Here is a 16,551-nt window from a genome sequence, read left to right as displayed (position 1 = left end):
GGCTGAAACGATCAGATGCACAGGCCGAGGTTATGGGTATAGTTCTGGGTTGTTTTGAGATGAGTTGTGGCTTATCTTCCACAAGACTGAAGGCCGCAGAAGGACTGGTGTATTTCCATGGGTCTGAGCTTGAGATAGGGCATCATCTTGAGAGCAAATCATCTGAGTTTACTGTGGAGATGAAGCCGCACCAGCTGGGCAATCTAGAGGCATGTTAAAAATATCTTCTATACATATTTGTGTGGGATTTTGCCTCTATCCTAAGGCCGCAGGTAGGAGTTGAACCTGTAGCAGTTGGCATATTGTTTGATGGATGAAAGGCCTCGGTTAGGGCCTCCCTTTCTGAGCCGTTGTCAATAAAAGGAGGCTGCAGTCCTTATTGCAGGTAACAGTCAAGTGGAGGGACTGTTTGAGTGAGCCGAGAACGCTAGGTAGGCTCACATACCCTTGCTGCAGTCACTCCAAGGAGCAGCACAGTGATTAGGGGTATTTTCTTTGGTTAGAAGATCGATCTTCCTTGCTGTAGCAATCAGATTGTTGTAGGGTCATTGTGAAGGCCTATAACAGTATTGAGAAAGGACGTGATGGGCAGAAAAGAGTGACAGGTGTTTTCACTGAGATTGAAAAGGAGGTGTTTTGATCCTGTTATGTGAGATTGTGGTGGACAGAATGTAACCCTAACTTGATCAAGCTTCTACAACAGTTTGTCATCAGCTTTGCATTTTGAGCCATCTATTTATCTAAGTGTTGTACTATTGGATCTCTACACCAACAAGTCAATTTTGACTATGAATTCTTGTACTCTCTCTCTCTGCTGATCATTTGATAAGAAGATTTGATCAAGGGTTTTCCCCATTTTGGGGTTTTTCCCTGGCTTGCGCCATATCCTTGTGGTCTATTGTCTTGGCTTGTCTTCCTCATTTATTGCTTATGTTCTTTCTTCAGTTATTGTCAATGAGATGATGTATTTTGGAAATAAGATGGACTAATTCATGGGCTGATGTAGATCATTGAAGTGACTGTCCTAAGCAAAGAACACGTTAATCAAAATTTAACAGCTCCACTATTGGCATATAATGATGATTGGATATTACTTTTTCTTACATGTAAGTACTCTTTCAATGATATTTTGTCATTCTGTTATGTCACATGCATGTTGTTGGGGATTTTCGCTTATACTAGGCTGAAATTTATTGCTTTTCTTATGAGAAATTGTGGAAATTTGTCTTTTTATAGCATTGCATCATGTCATGGGCCATGTATGAATATGTGAATATTGCTAGAGATATTTTGTCGAAATTTTATCTTGATAAGTCATCATATATTGCATATCGAATTGTTTGCCCCAAGCCCTAATTGCCATGCGAAATCGTTCTATAGGCCTCCTTGACTAAATGAAATCATCCCAAGCATTGGAATCTCCTTTACTCCATTTCTCCCAAAGGATTAGGCATTGATCTTCCACCGGTGATCCCTCTAAAGCACATCCTTCTCACCTTATCTCTTTCTTTCTAGGCCTAGCCTCAATAGGTGACCTAGGGCATCATTTTTCTCACAATTCACCCATCAAAAGAATTCAATCTCTTGCCCTCTACTGTGTTGTTGTGTCTCCTAGGAGCCCTCCAAATTTGAAGCAATTTTGACAATGGGATCTCTATATATTCCAAGCCCTAGCTCAAAGATCAATTCTTGCCCTTGGTTTCCCATTGGCTAGTTACCTCGTAGGGATCATTGAATTAAAATCATTGAAAGTTTCTCCTTTGATCCCCTTCTCCCCCTCAATTAGGTCAAGCACACCCCTGATTGATCAACTCCACACACTTGACCTAACTTTGGGTCCACTTGGTCCCACAACTTTTGGAAGATAATTTTACAAAGACCATTTGGAAACCAAGTTTTCACAAGGATTTCTAGGACTAGGTTCCTCGATAAGTCTCATTTGCAAACCCTAGCCCTTGAAACTCCCTTGGCCCTTCTTGGAGAGCCTTACACCTTGCTTCTCAAGCAAGCAAACCATGCAATTGGGTCTCTCTTGCGAATAGGCCTTAGGAATCACTCATTTTCCCTTCATTGATTCATCCTTCTAGTGATTCCCTTTACTATTGGGTCTCCTCCCATCAGTGAAAGTCTGTAAAAAGCAGGGAGCTGTAGCTGAGGTAACATGGGCTATTGCTACATCATTGCCCTTGACCTAGTAGTTGTCCCCTTAGGATGCCCTCCTAGGACCCCTGCTAGTTTGAGCAGTAACACACACCACAGTCAACTTCCCTACTTTTGTTGTGATAAATAACTTGTAACTCGTTTCTAAATATCAAAAGGTAGAATTCTTATATATGCATAGATTCTACAGCTTCCCTACTTTTGTCGTGATAAATGACATGTAACTCATTCCTATCTAACAAAACATGAAATTTTTGTGCGTGAATAAAGTCTACAATCTAATATGCGTTGAATTTTAAAATTTAAAGGTTATTTTTCATGGCACCCACATGTAAAAATAGTTGTATTCAAGGGATGTTTCATCTAATCTCTCATAAAAATCTGCTTTGATGTCCTTTCACAAGATTTACCTTGTCAGCCCATTGATTGTGTTTGGTTACTCTTGGACATTACTATATTTCCTTTATTCCTCTCTTCTGTCACAGAGTTCTTTACAAGGTGTTGATGCATCTAAGTCAAATTTAGTTGTATTCTCTCTCTCTCTCTCTCCAGAATCCTAACCAGTATCACCAAGCCACAAGTCACATTTACAGTGATAAATACTCCCCTCTCAGATTACACATTATCTTTTGCAAAATTTTCTTTATGCTCACTATCTGTATTCATTGGCACAAATATCCTAGTAATTAGAGTCACTTCTACAAATAAGAAACACACATTCACAACATTTATTTTAGTTGTGAATTTATTATCAAATATACTTGTCATCTATGTGTCCGAGACTCAAAAACAAGAAACAAAAAGCAACAAATGAGTATGAACAAGAACAACAATAATCTAGAAAGGACAAGAAATGTGGAACACACTCCTTTTGAAATCATAGGAAGGGAACTAAATATCAGGAAACATTTTCCAAAAACATTTCCTGCCATTTGGAGACATTCTCAAAATGTTTTCTGGCACCCAAAGGTGTTTCAAAAACCTCAATTGCATCCTGAGACAACTATCATAGGTCCATCTTAACCGCAGATCTAATAAGCGCCAAGAAGGATAAAAAATATCAAGATATAAAACTATCCATGCTTAGAACAGCCAGGCTTAAGATGGATCGATGCTAGTTCAGATCTATATATTATGGTTATTATAGTTTCCTTTTTCCTTCCTCTATGTTATGGACCCAATTTTCTTCTTTCTTATATTTGGTTTAAAAGTATTATATGTGAATGTGGCAACTTCCATCTGAACTGTCGAGTGCTTTCCAGAATTCACTGCTTAAGGTTAAAGCTCTCACCACCACCATACATGTAACAATAAGACCTAGGGAATAGTAGGAAAATACAAATACAATAATGTAAATCAGCATTAGTGATGTTAGGAAACTTACTTGGTCTAATGGATGCTCTTCCAATAGGCCTGAGTAAACTTTGTCTGCTCGTGTCCAGGATCCTTTAGCCTCAAACCACATTCCTTCCAGCCTACCTGATATCCACAATCTGTTAATATCGTGACTCATAACTTTTTTATAATATATAAAATATGCATGTGAAGTTTGCCCCTCATACTCAGTTGTTTTCACTTCATGAGTAGCAATTTTATCCTTCCCCCAAAAGATAAAATGTATATATATATATATATATATGAGAAGAACAAGTTCAGCAATGGGCCACGTATAAACATTGTTGTATCTAATTTAGTTACAAGATATCAATTTATACAGATTTCAAAAGTTACTCACCTACTCTGGTACTGTCTGGAAACTTCTTCAAAAGAATTTGAATGTATTCCTGGCATAGAAAATAGAAGCAGAAATCAACAAATATGGTTTGTCAAAAACATTTAAGTTCTACAGATTCCCATCTATTTCAAAAATAAATCCAAATGTCCCTGTCCAAATTACCAGTAAACTTTAAAGGAAAAAGATTATATCAAATGATTCCTATGTTTCTCTATTCAAAATTCATGAGATGGTCTAGAGGTATTTAATTATCCTAGTTCCAGGACGTCTTTCCAGATGTAAAGTTGCATAGCTTGCAGAATTATTTCCCTTAATTATTCACATGATGAAGATTCCTTTTTCTTCAACTACACAATCTTAATTTGAATTTACACTAAAGACATTGTACGTAATATTCTGACCAGTTACCTACCTCTAACGCTGCAAAATATTTACATTTATGATTTAGTAGTGATAAGGGTTAATCATATATTGTTGGAAATAGTTGCTCCTTGTCAAGTTTCACTTGCATTTGTTAAGGCAATCTATGAATCAAGACTAGGAAAGATGCTTATCGCCTTCCTTATCAAGTACATACATTCCAGAGTCTCTTAAAATCTAAAGTTACTAACTGGTCCCATTCAACTTCTAAAAAATTGTTTTAAGATATCAACAGCTTCCTATCCAATTGATAATGAGAAGACAAATAGGTTTAAAAGCATGCACTCACTTTACGACAGTTGTTTTATCATAAAGTGAGTGCATGCTCTAAACCTATTTGTCCTGTCACTTTATAAAACAGATCTGAAATTCACTTTATGCCATGAAGAACCTTCGATTTTTTGTCTCAGATCTCTCATAATGATAAGACACCTATATGAGAATAATTAAAACCACTTTATCAGAATTAAATACCGAAGTTGACATTCTGTCCAAGCATGTTTTGCAACAGGACCTAGGATATTTATTGCTTGAAATTATTAATGGGATCTCTTATGAGCTAAGTCACATTGTTTGGGTTCGAGTTTGGATTCAGCAATGATTAGGTTTGGTTCGAGTTCAAATTTTTTGATGAGATTCGGATGAGGTTCGCCATTAGGTTCCTCTATATACATTTTCTATATATATATATATATATATATATAGTAACTTTAAAATGAAATATAGGATATACTAGTAAGAAATCAACATCAATAAACATAAAAAGTGCTATCATGGACAGGGAAACTGCAAGGATAGATTACAAGCTTGAGTTGTGACATGAAGTCATGAGTTTTGATCTATGGACTTGGTCAACGGCTATGAGGTTCGCCGAACCTCAAAAATTCGTGGTTCGCCAAAATTCGAACCTTGAGGTTGAAGTTCGACAAACCTTGTGACATAGCTTATGTGACCAGGCAGAATCTTTGATCTCGTCTATTTAGTGCTGGATCTAATGTCATTATGGATAGTGATAGACATATTCTATATTTGCCAACTAGTGTTTTATATAAACAATCAAAAAAGAAAAAAACAAGAAGAAGAATATAATTATAACAACAAAAAATTTAACAAGAACCAAAACAAGAAAATTAAAAGAAAAATTACAATAGAACAAATTAAGAAGGAACACAAAATAAAAATAAATAAATTGAGCACTAACTATTTATGTTTTGCTAATAGAAGGAGGACTTCTGCTTATGATTTTGATGATAATTTTCTGATAGCATCTGTTATTTTGGCCACCACAAAATATTATGTAATATGTGCTTTGGCACCTGAAGAATGTGTTTTATATTCTTTTTTGACTATAAAATGTGATTTTTTCCTTCTAAAAATAATAATATACATATTATATGCATGTATGAATTATAACATCATAAGCCTAACGGTTCAGTTCAACCAGTTGTTTCCAATTTTGTTTGATATTTCACTAGTATTAAGCTAACGGGTGCATGATTTGAATCTTGTTGGTTTAGACGCATTAGTCTACACAAATGGGTTTACTAGGGATGCCATCCATGAAATGCACCTTATAGAGATAAGATAAGATAAGACAATTTTATTAATGTCAAACAAATGACCATAAATCAGTCAATGGCACTGAAGGATACAACTTGTATGAGTACAATGTGGGAGTGCAAACACAACTCCTAGAAAATGCCAAAGCTAAATCTATGATAAAATGAAATGAATTAAAAAAAGATACAATAATAGGATACCCTAATAAACATGTATATAATCAAATCAGGTAGAAGGCTAAGTGAATAAGTCTAGGGCTAGAGGTCAATGATGTCAAGAATGCCAGTCTGATAACCGACAGCGAGGGAGGAAACAGTGGCATTGGCTCGCTATCGGAGTCCCCTAGATCCGACAAGGGGTCTAGATGCATGATCCTAGAGGGGATGTAGGAGCGAGAGATACTCCTAGCATCTAAGGCCAAAGTAAAGAAGCTATATATAAGTCTCTAGCTGCTCCACTGAGGCTAGAAAGGAACCCATCAAGGAGTGCAAGCTTGTATGGGAACCATCTAGGTACCAAACGCTCTGACACTTTGGGTGTGAGTGAACTAATGTATTGTTCAGCACCTCCGCAATGGTCTCAAGGGTATCAATTGGCCGCCCAAAGGGGAGACCTAAGGTCTCACTACTCTACTATATGGAATACCCTAGAACTCAACTTGTTGCTTGTTGCTTCGATTAGTCGAGTCGACCTGAAAGTATGATGTGATCATTCAAATCATCCTTGAGTGAGGCGGAGTATTTAAGATCTCCTATTTGTGTCTAAATATCTCCCCAATGAAGAGCATCTATGTTTAGGATACCAAAAGAAGGTAGAGAGGGATCCTCCAAACTCTCTATATAGACAATGGGATCCTAAGTAAGTGAATCCACTATCTACAAATATAATGGGGGCAGATGATGAGGCCATCCTATAGCTCCAAAAGATGCTCTAGGTAGAAGGCCATCTTTGGGCTAAGGCTCAGATGTTCAAGTGGCATGAATGTTAATCTATAGATTTCCTCTCTAATGGTCTAATTCAATTTTTGTTGAGTCAGTAAGAGGTGTGTTGGTTCGTCAAGGGAAAAACTAAATGGAAGAAGGCGCTCTAGGGAGATGGTCATCATCTGAAGGAGTTGGGACTCGAGATGCCTTTGTGAACCATCCACGAGCACAACATGGGGGGGTTTCCAAAGCAATGGCCTTTGAAGAGCAAAGTGCAAGATATGGGTATCTCTCTCTCCTGGTCACCAGAGTCTCTGTAAGCCTTGACTCTAAGGAGGAAAGAGACCAAGCAAAAAAGGACCTCATGGCAAAATTGGTGGACCCCAAACTCCACATAAATAATGGGTTGCAGAACTGTGTGTTTGCAACGATGATACGCTGGAGAAGTAGGGGCTAAACTCTCTTCACTGTGATCTAATCTAACTATAGTAAATTGGGTCCCCAAATGTCAAAACCATAGAGGATTGTCAGTCTGATAATGGCCTCCATGAGGTGAAGTGTGGATGAGATGTCCTAGAATTGTGCTTGGAAGCACTATCCTTCGATGAGTACTAGAGGTTTGTAGCCTTTACTAAGTCGCATTTGGAGTGTTTGTTGCATACCAAATTTAGGCCTTGTGAATTGTACCACCAAGTAAGTGTAAGAAGTGGTGATCTCAATCTCTGCCCCGTAGTAGTAGAAGTGTAGGTCTGCAATTGAGTTCTCTGAGGCATTGAAAATCACAACATTGATTTACCTAGGTTGACTTTCAACTAGTCGAATGTCACAGAAACTAGCCAACGTGTCAATCTATCTCTGTAATCCCTTGGGAGTAGAGACCCACAAGACCAAGTCATCAGCAAAGAGGAGCAAGGAGATCAAAACACAATGCAGTAGGCAATTGTCACCCTCCTGTATGTGCTCATGAAAGAAATACTCGAGCTCATCAATATAAATCCCAAAGAGAGTCAAAGAGAGGGGACACCCTTGCTTCACCCCAACGGTACTCTAAATGAAGTTTGAAAGACCATGGGTCATCTTGAGATGCCCCAACACTAATTCATAGAGTCACATGATAGTATCCCAATGTCACAGAGTCATTAAAAATCAGAACATTGGTTTTACCTAGGTTGACCTTCAACTGGTTGAAGGTCACAGAAACTGGCCAAATCTATCTCTGTAATCCCTTGGGAGTAGAGACCCGCAAGACCAAGTCATCAGCGAAGAGGAGCAAGGAGATCAAGATTCAAAACACAGTGCAGTGGGCAATTTTCACCCTCCTGTATGTGCTCATGAAAGAAATACTCGAGCTCATCAATATAAATCCCAAAGAGAGTCAAAGAGAGGGGACACCCTTGCTTCACCCCAATGGTACTCTAAATGAAGTTTGAAAGACCATGGGTCATCTTGAGATGCCCCAACACTAACTCATAGAGTCTCATGATAGCATTTAAGAAGATATATAATATGCCAATGTCACAGAGTCTCTAGAATAGTGCCTCCCTCGGAACCATGTCAAAAGCTTTGCGAAAATCAACAAAGCAACTGTAAACCCGCGAAGAGCAATGGCAGGCCTCCTTAATGACGGTTGGGTGAAGATGTGATCAATCGTCTGGTCGTCTGGGTGAAAGCCTACTTGTCCTCTAGTTTGGAAGGTCCATTCTCCAATTCCTCAGAAAGCCATTGGTGTAGAAATGTGGCCTAAAGCTTGGAGAATGTGTGGTCTACAATGATAGTTTTGTAGTTATTTAGATCATCATTGCTCCCAGATTTGTGGATAGGATGGATGATGTGTCTTGTCCGAGAGGGGGGAAGACTAAACAAACCACATGGTTAAAAAGATTTGCAATATATGATTCAAGCGACTAGATATCTTGCTTGAGGAATTCGGCCTGAAACCCTTCCTCATTAGTTGCTATGTTGGTACTCAAGGCTCTGGTTGCCCTCCTGATAGTCAATTCAAAGAAGAGGTGGTATAAGGTGGGAGGGGAGGGGATATAGGTGTGGGGTTGTCCAAGTATGTCATAAAGGGAGGTGGTGTCGTAGAGCATGGTATGGGGGTCAAGGTCAGGAGAGATGGCATGATTTCTAGGAAAGAGGGCCCGCCAAAAAGATTTCAGGGAGTAGTGAAGAACATCACAAAGTTCTCGTCTTCGTTGCGAGAGGAATGTTCGCATTTTGCGACGAATTAGTCTACAGTAAGATTTAAGAAGGCTAAGGGAGGAAGATGGGTCATGTGTAAGCATAAGGCATAGAAGTTTATGGAAAGATTTGCACTCATAATCAAACCAACAATTCATGGGACAGGTAATGGGGTAGTTTTAGGGCAAGACTTGCAAGTGGAATGGGGGTAGGACTCAAGGGTTGCTTCCATGAGGGTCGTGGAGAGTGTGTCGTATTTAGTTGTGGTTGTGTCTAAGGCTCTAAAGTCAGAGATAGGGGGAGCATAATCTCTATCAAAAAGGAAGCTGGTATGAGTGGGTAAAGGGGTGGGAGAGGACGAGGAGAGGAGAAGGGGATGTAGAGAGGGAGAAGGCAAGTAGAGCATGGTTAGCCAAAGTGAGGCGAGAGACTGAGAAGTACTCGATCTAGGGGAGGATGTCCCGGTTGGCCAGGACATAGTCAACTACACTAGTTCCATCGCTATGAGAAAAGTAGGTAAATTCACCCGAATCAAGGAAACAAGGGAACTCATTCAGAATCCTTAGTCCCTAAGATTCCCCTAGCTGTAAGAGGTATCTCCCATAACATGTGAGGGGTCAATGTCTATCCTGCAAGCTATTATGAAGACCCACTGATGTTGGTGCCAACTCCTAGAGGCAAAGTGCATCATCTACTTGGTCATGGATAGGTACCTGCAGGCCTCTAGTGCACGCGTTAAAATCTCCTAGGAGGATGATGTCTCTGAAGGAGGAGGAGTGGGAGATGTCTGCATAAAGGTCAAGGAAAGGGTCTCACTCAGACTCCCTATGAAGTGCAAAGCACGATGTGGCAAGCGAAAAGCAGCAAAATGGAATATATATGTCTCGAAGTAGGGGGCTATGAAGCGAACAAAGTTCGTTCTAGCAGGTTAAACACTCCAGAAGACTTGGAATATGTAGATCTCCATTTAGCATACAAGAATATATATTAAAAGGTATGAATGAGAATGATGTTACAATTGAGACTGAGGGTCTTGTATATATAGCCAGGTAAGTACCCTTTCACGAACGGTCATGTCTGTATAGACATGCCTCTTCCTACTAATTATTAGTTAATTAATCGTTGTTTGTCTTATTATTATTTATATTATTTTTATTACTTTTATATATATATTATTCATAACAGGCTACTAGGATGGATCCAAACCCAAAAAAATACGCCATGCTCATAGAAGTAATTATCATGCTACTTAAAGATGACTTGTTGGCAATGTGTTTAGTATTTTATTTAACAATTTCATTAATTGTTTCAGGTGTCTTGAGACACTATATTTTAGTATATAATATGCATCTATTTTATTCCATGAATTTGGTATATTTACCTTGCTAGTGTATCATTGCTTTGTGTGTGTGTGTGTGGATTGGGTTTAGCTTGGGTGGTTTGGAGAAATGTTGATATTCTCCATACCTAGGTTCAATTCCTACATGTAACATGTTAAGCTCATAATAAGTATTTCTTGTAATGGATTCGAGCCTTGATGTCTAAGAAATCCCTCTAGGATTGAAACATGTATATTCCTCATATGGAATATAAAGATATTTACCATAGAAAAAAAATATATATGTGTGTGTGTGTGTGTATGTATGTAAGTATGTATGTATGGCTTCTAGCACAAAAGGATCTAAGATGATGTCAAATATATGTGTGTGGCTTCTAGCATAAGAGGATCCTAAGATGATGTCAAATGCAAGAGGAAAAAGGAGTAACACTCGTGGAAGGAGAAGGAAAAATCAAGATGGTCCTTCATAAGTGAGTTCTAATTGCATACTTTATGAATTGTATAATAATACAAAAATATAAGTATTTATTTTATCAAGACTTGCATTGATAAATCTAATCATTACAAATAATATTCTTTTCTCCTGTTGCAGTAAGGTTTAATAAAAAAATTGGAAATTTTCTAGAGGGCTTAAAAAAGGAAGAGATATTGAGAGAGAATTACAATTTTAAAACTAGTGTAGCTCAGGAAATCTCAGTTAGAGTCTCTCTATGCATGTTAGAGGTACAATTTATCTTGCATTTTCCAATACTTTGTTGACTTTTTTTTATTCTTTATATCTCAGGCCTGGTATATGTCTATACTAGATCATAAACACATTGAAGGTACTCAACTAAAAGCACTTTGCACAGCGGAAACATAACAGCAGTGAAATCAAATCTCAACCCTTATTAGTCCATTAATAAAAGCATCATTAGGGCTCTCGTACCAGGGATCATGTTCCGTTAGATCTCTGATACAACTAGTACACAGTATACAAAACTTAGGGCTTGAGATCTATTCCATCAGATCTACAATCTGCCCAAAAAATCATATGCATACCTCAGCTAGTGCCTTCAGCTCATAGTCCTTGGATTGTTGTCGTCCTTGGCAACCAGTCCTTCTGCAACCACACTACAGCTTCTCAATCTGCTAAATTTTCTTCTTAAGATCACAGATCCGACTTTCTTCTTGCATATCAGAACCTCCAACACTCAGATCTGACTTTCTTGTTGCAGATTTGACCTTCCAGCTCTCAAATTTGACTTTCTTCTTGCAGATCTGACTTTCCAGTACTTAGATATGCCTTTCTTCTTGTAGATTTGACCTTCCAGCACTGCGGCTAGATCCTCTTACTCAACCTCCTCCTCCCTTTTGGCAGCGGCTCCTTTTGCTAACCAGATCATGGAGAAACTCGGCCTCCTTGCTACTGCAACTCCTCTTGTTGTAGCCACGGTCGGTATTTTCATCATGTGAAGAATTTGAAAATTTGAACTTATAATTTGCCTCCAAAATATTTTATTGTTGGCTTCATATTATTTTAGGTCGACTGGGCCCCCAAGAGGCACCCATTCGACCCCCTCCTCAAGTCTATAAATAAGAGACATTTGTTCCTCATTTGGACACATCAATTTTGTCTTGTGCAACTCTGATCCAGCGAAATTGCAGGGAGGGCCGAAATTTCAGGAGGCCGAAAATTCAAGGAGGGCCAAAATTTCAGGAGCTTGGTTTTTGTCATGGCACTTGATCATGATCTTGGTTACTGGTTTGGCTATTATCTTGCCATCATTATTTTTGATGCACTAATGTATCTTGAACTCTCTCTCTCTCTCACACACATAAGGAATAACTTTCTGGGTTTTCCCCTTGTGGGTTTTGCCCTGGCCTTGGGCCTAATTTCTGTGTCTTTTGTTTCATAGTTTCTTAATGTTTCTACTGTGATTTTCTACTGCTCTTTTATGCTTATGAATGATTTTCTTATAACCGTTTAAAGAAGTAATTACATAATGCTAATGATGATTTGAAGTTGTGAAAACAAGCAAATTGTTCAAAGCAATGCCCTAGTTAAAATCAACATGGTATCAAAGCTAGGGGGAACTAAAGAGCAGTCTTTGAAGGCAAGCGAAGGTCTATGAAAAATAACATTATCTGAGGTCTGTCCAGTTCAATAGAGGTCCAAAATTTATCCCTAAGGTATGTTTGAACTCAACAAGGTATGAATTTCTCTCCTTCTGAGTCTGAGTTTATGGTGAAATCTCCTTTATAGACTGTTCATAAAAGAGCTTGTAGGACAAGTAGGGTCAAGCCCTCTGTACCTTGTCCTGTGCAAGATAATTGCACATATGAGACGGATCAAGTTTTCTCATAGATTATCTTTGTAGCCTTATTATGCCTTGGATCTTTGTGCAAGTAATCTGAAATATACTGAAGTATAACTATTTAAGAAGTGGGCATATGATCAAGGTCAAGTCAGAGTTGCATGATGATCTGAGGGCTTGACCTGAAGATTTGTAAGTTGATCAAAACCAGAAGCATATGCCCGAATTCATTGGTGACTACAATGAGGTCATGTGGCTTGAACATAGTTCGTTGCACTGATGCTATAAGATATTAATACAAGGAGCCCTGAATCATTGATTTGAGGTCTGTTGCATTGATCCATAGATCTGAGGTACAATCTGAATCCTGTGGCTATGATCTGAAGTTATTTGGATATGATACAAGGTCTGTGGTAATGATCCAAGATCTAAGCCTAACCCTAGTCTGATTTTTTGGTTTAATTTTTTAGTTTAAGATCCTCTACTTCCTTGTGGATCTGAGAGTCAGTGTTTAAGGCCTTTATTTTTTTTTGGACTAAGAATGCAATACAAATTTGACTCTTGTATCAATGCATTCAATCTTTGTGGATGGTTTATGTGAACTTCTATGTGTAGAATGAAGGATACCTGCAACAACCCTTATACAATCTTTCGTTCTCTATGTAATCCATGCATCCAAACCAATTTCCCACAATGCAAAATATCAAAAGAATTAGCACAGTAATAATCAAGAATCGCTTTCAAAATGAAGAAATCTGAGTTTGATTTTTGAATAATCATGCATTTCATGGCATCTCCCATCTTAGTGGTCTGAATTATACTCATGTATATGGAGGAAAGCTAGAAGCCTGTAGAATCTGTGTCATCCATTTTTTAATACCTCTGTTAATAAAGGGTAGGTTCGAGTCTCTTTTGATTTCAAGAAATGTATTTGAAGAATAAAGACTGTGGCATGGGATGAATTTGAGTCCCTAAATCAATCATTCAAGTTCACTGTGCTATAATATGATTATTCTAAGGTCCTATACATAGATGAAGATCTCATCCTCATATCAAAGGCCGACCCTTATTCAAAAGTGTGCCTCCTGTAAGATATATATGTTCGAAGGCCATGCAGGATTTCATGAATATAATCTGTCAAATGTGTCTCTTCGATTACTGTGTTGACCTATGGAACAATCAAGCCATGAAGAGTGGCTATACTACTAAGTTTATTCTTATCTCTCTTCAAGCTCATTGTCTCTATGAAGTGGAAGGAGCCTTGATCTGAATAAAGAAACTTATTATTTTTAAAGGGTAATGATAGCTATACTTATGATCTGAAGCATGGAGGCTTGATCTCAGTTGAATTCAAGGCATCAATCTAGCTAACTCCTATATTTTCCAAATCCAAAGCCTTCAAACCTAAGGTATGGAATTTCATTTGAATTTACAAAGTAATTATGTGTCACTTCTTTGAGGACTGAATATAAGATCTTCTACGATCTCCAACATTGTCATAGATAAGGTCTATGTTGCACGAAACTTCTAGGAACCCGACGTTCGGGACGTACCCGTACCCGAAACTCCGAAACTTGGCCAAAACTTGATCGAAACTCGGCCATTATGTAATCATCTATGACAGTTAATATAGACTTGGTTTTCCTTCTAAATTGTCATCTATGGGTCTTATTCACTTTTTTCTTGCAAGATAATGTGTTATTCACTTATTTACAAGTTTCTTTTTTATATATAAACATATATGGCATTTCAAACAACATTTCGGCCGACGTTTACTTTTTTTGTAGGTGACGTTTCTAAATGTACCCGTTTCAGAAACTCCAAAATGTTTCGGTGTTTCATGCAACTTAGGGTCAAACCATATTGAGATTTGTGGTATGGAACTAGTATATATTAAGGAATAGATCTTTGCCCAAAATCATGGCTATATACCCATCATCTTGCCCAAGAGCTCTGTACTGGAATCTATAAATAATAAATTGATCCAGCACATACTGTTGCAAGGATATACAATTCAAATGCCATGTTCTGAAAGATTCATGACTCCTAATTTCAAAAGGAAGACCCTTTGAACTATGACACAAGTCTGAAGTCATCTCAAAAGGATCGAAATGAGTTCCAAATGCTCCTTGAAGTCAAAACCTGCATATTTATATGAAGAAATCAAGCATGAGATGATGATCAAGAAGCCTCTATTCAAAGGATATGGAGTCCCTCAAATAAGCTATAGTCATCCTGACTAATCTGTCTCATATATTGAAAATCCAAAATTTGTGCAAAAGTCTCATGTCTAAAGATATTATGAGGGTCAAATTTCTAGGGTTTGTAAGACCCTAGTCAAACTTTGAGAAATTTGAGGATTCTATGGCCTTTCGAAAATCTAGGGTTTGAAATGTTGAGATGTCTAACTTGATTCTTGAAATATCTTGATTCCAGTAAGGAAAGCCCTAGATTTGCAAATGATGAAAGTGTATGGATGAACGTTGAACATATCCCTAAGGTCTGATTTACGAAGATAAGTGTTAGGGTTTGAAAAACCTAGGCATTAGGGTTTGGAGTCAAAACCCTTTCAAGACCAACAAAAGGGTTGGAAATGAGAGTCCAGGGCCTGTGGATTGATTGCTTTCGCCTAAATAAAGGAACCTTAGATTTGGCATCTTAATGTTGAAGCTAATTGGCAAGTTGGATTCAAGAAGACTAAAGATCAAGAGGGAGCTGTCATGATCCCAAGAGATAAGTATCTTGTATTTCTTTTATTGTTTAATCACTATTGACATTGGATTGTTTATGGTTTGTAATCCCTAGGTAGGGTTTGAAGAAAAAAATCTAAGGCTTATGGTCCAAATTATGATCGCTTGAATGAAGAAACCTTATCTCCTTAATGATACAGATACTATAAATTTCTTGATGATGTGGATTTCTTGATGATAATGTAGAACCTAAACTTCTTAATAATGATATGGACTCCTTGATGATGTGGACTCCTTGTCCATGATAATATGGACTCCTTGGCGATGATAATGTAGACTTGTTAATGATGATATGAACTCCATAATCATGTGGACTTGTTGATGATGATGTGGATTTCTTGATATGGACGAGATTAACTCCTTGATGAATTGAACAAGATTAACTGGACCTGAGAAGACTAAGATCAAGAGGAGCTAACACACTCTCTAGAGATAAGTCATTCTTGATTGTTTCTATTATTGTTTCATTATGAGTCTCTTGTCTTTGTATATCTTGTCTGGTTATATTTGTTTCATTATGAGTTTTGTTGACCATGTACATGTCAATAGTTCCAAAAGGCAGAGTACAGAAGTGTGGTCAAAAAAACTTCAGTCATTATCATCCCAAATTATGTTTTTGTATTGTAAAAATGATTCTAGTATGACTATTAAGCCATGTAACAACACCTATGTAAGCCTATGATTCTTCTCAAAGGGTTTCACTCTAGGGAGTTTTGTAACCTCCCCAATTACTTGTGTTTCTAAACACAAATAATTGGCAGAGTTTTTCACCTAGATATACCCCAAAGCTAGGGTGGAACTCCTTGATAAGGTCTTAGGTGAGTCCTAGTGTTATCGAGTCAATGTATTTTATCATACGAGATCATATATCTTTTGTCGCAATTTGATTGAGTCTTAAGAGTTTGTGTCTATGTGTAAATTCCCCTTCTAAGGGTTGATCATTGTAATATCTAGATGTAAAAGTGTGTGTAAAAAATATTTTTGGTGAATGGCCCCTCATAATTAGAACACCATTACCAAAACATTTTTTAGATACACTTAGAGGGTAGAAAAATATTTGTAATCCCCTCTTGAGTCTATAATTTTATTTTCTGGCAAAATTAAAAATAAATTAGCCAGAAATTGTCAAAAAATAAAATGAAGGGAAAAATTAATTACCCTCCAAGTGGGAAAATTATCCAAAAAA

General features: G+C 37.7%; 1 protein-coding gene across 1 annotated transcript in view; it reads right to left on the bottom strand.

Annotated features, from left to right (window-relative positions):
* The window catches only part of LOC149211076 (uncharacterized), a 140,139-nt gene that overhangs the window by 94,147 nt on the left and 29,441 nt on the right, over window positions 1-16,551 (bottom strand). Inside the window, exons 3-4 of the mRNA XM_089396895.1 lie at window positions 3,896-3,944; window positions 3,545-3,639 (exon numbers count right to left, since the gene is read on the bottom strand). Coding sequence (XP_089253021.1) covers window positions 3,545-3,639; window positions 3,896-3,944 — 144 coding nt within the window. The remainder of the gene's footprint in view (window positions 1-3,544; window positions 3,640-3,895; window positions 3,945-16,551) is intronic.

The sequence above is a fragment of the Pinus tabuliformis genome, chromosome 1_2 (assembly GCF_031772625.1).
Source record: "Pinus tabuliformis cultivar Carrire ecotype Pingquan chromosome 1_2, CPIR1, whole genome shotgun sequence".
NCBI classification, from domain to species: Eukaryota; Viridiplantae; Streptophyta; class Pinopsida; order Pinales; family Pinaceae; genus Pinus; species Pinus tabuliformis.
The sequence above is the reverse complement of the archived record's forward strand: the minus strand, read 5'-3'. Positions and strand labels throughout refer to the sequence as shown.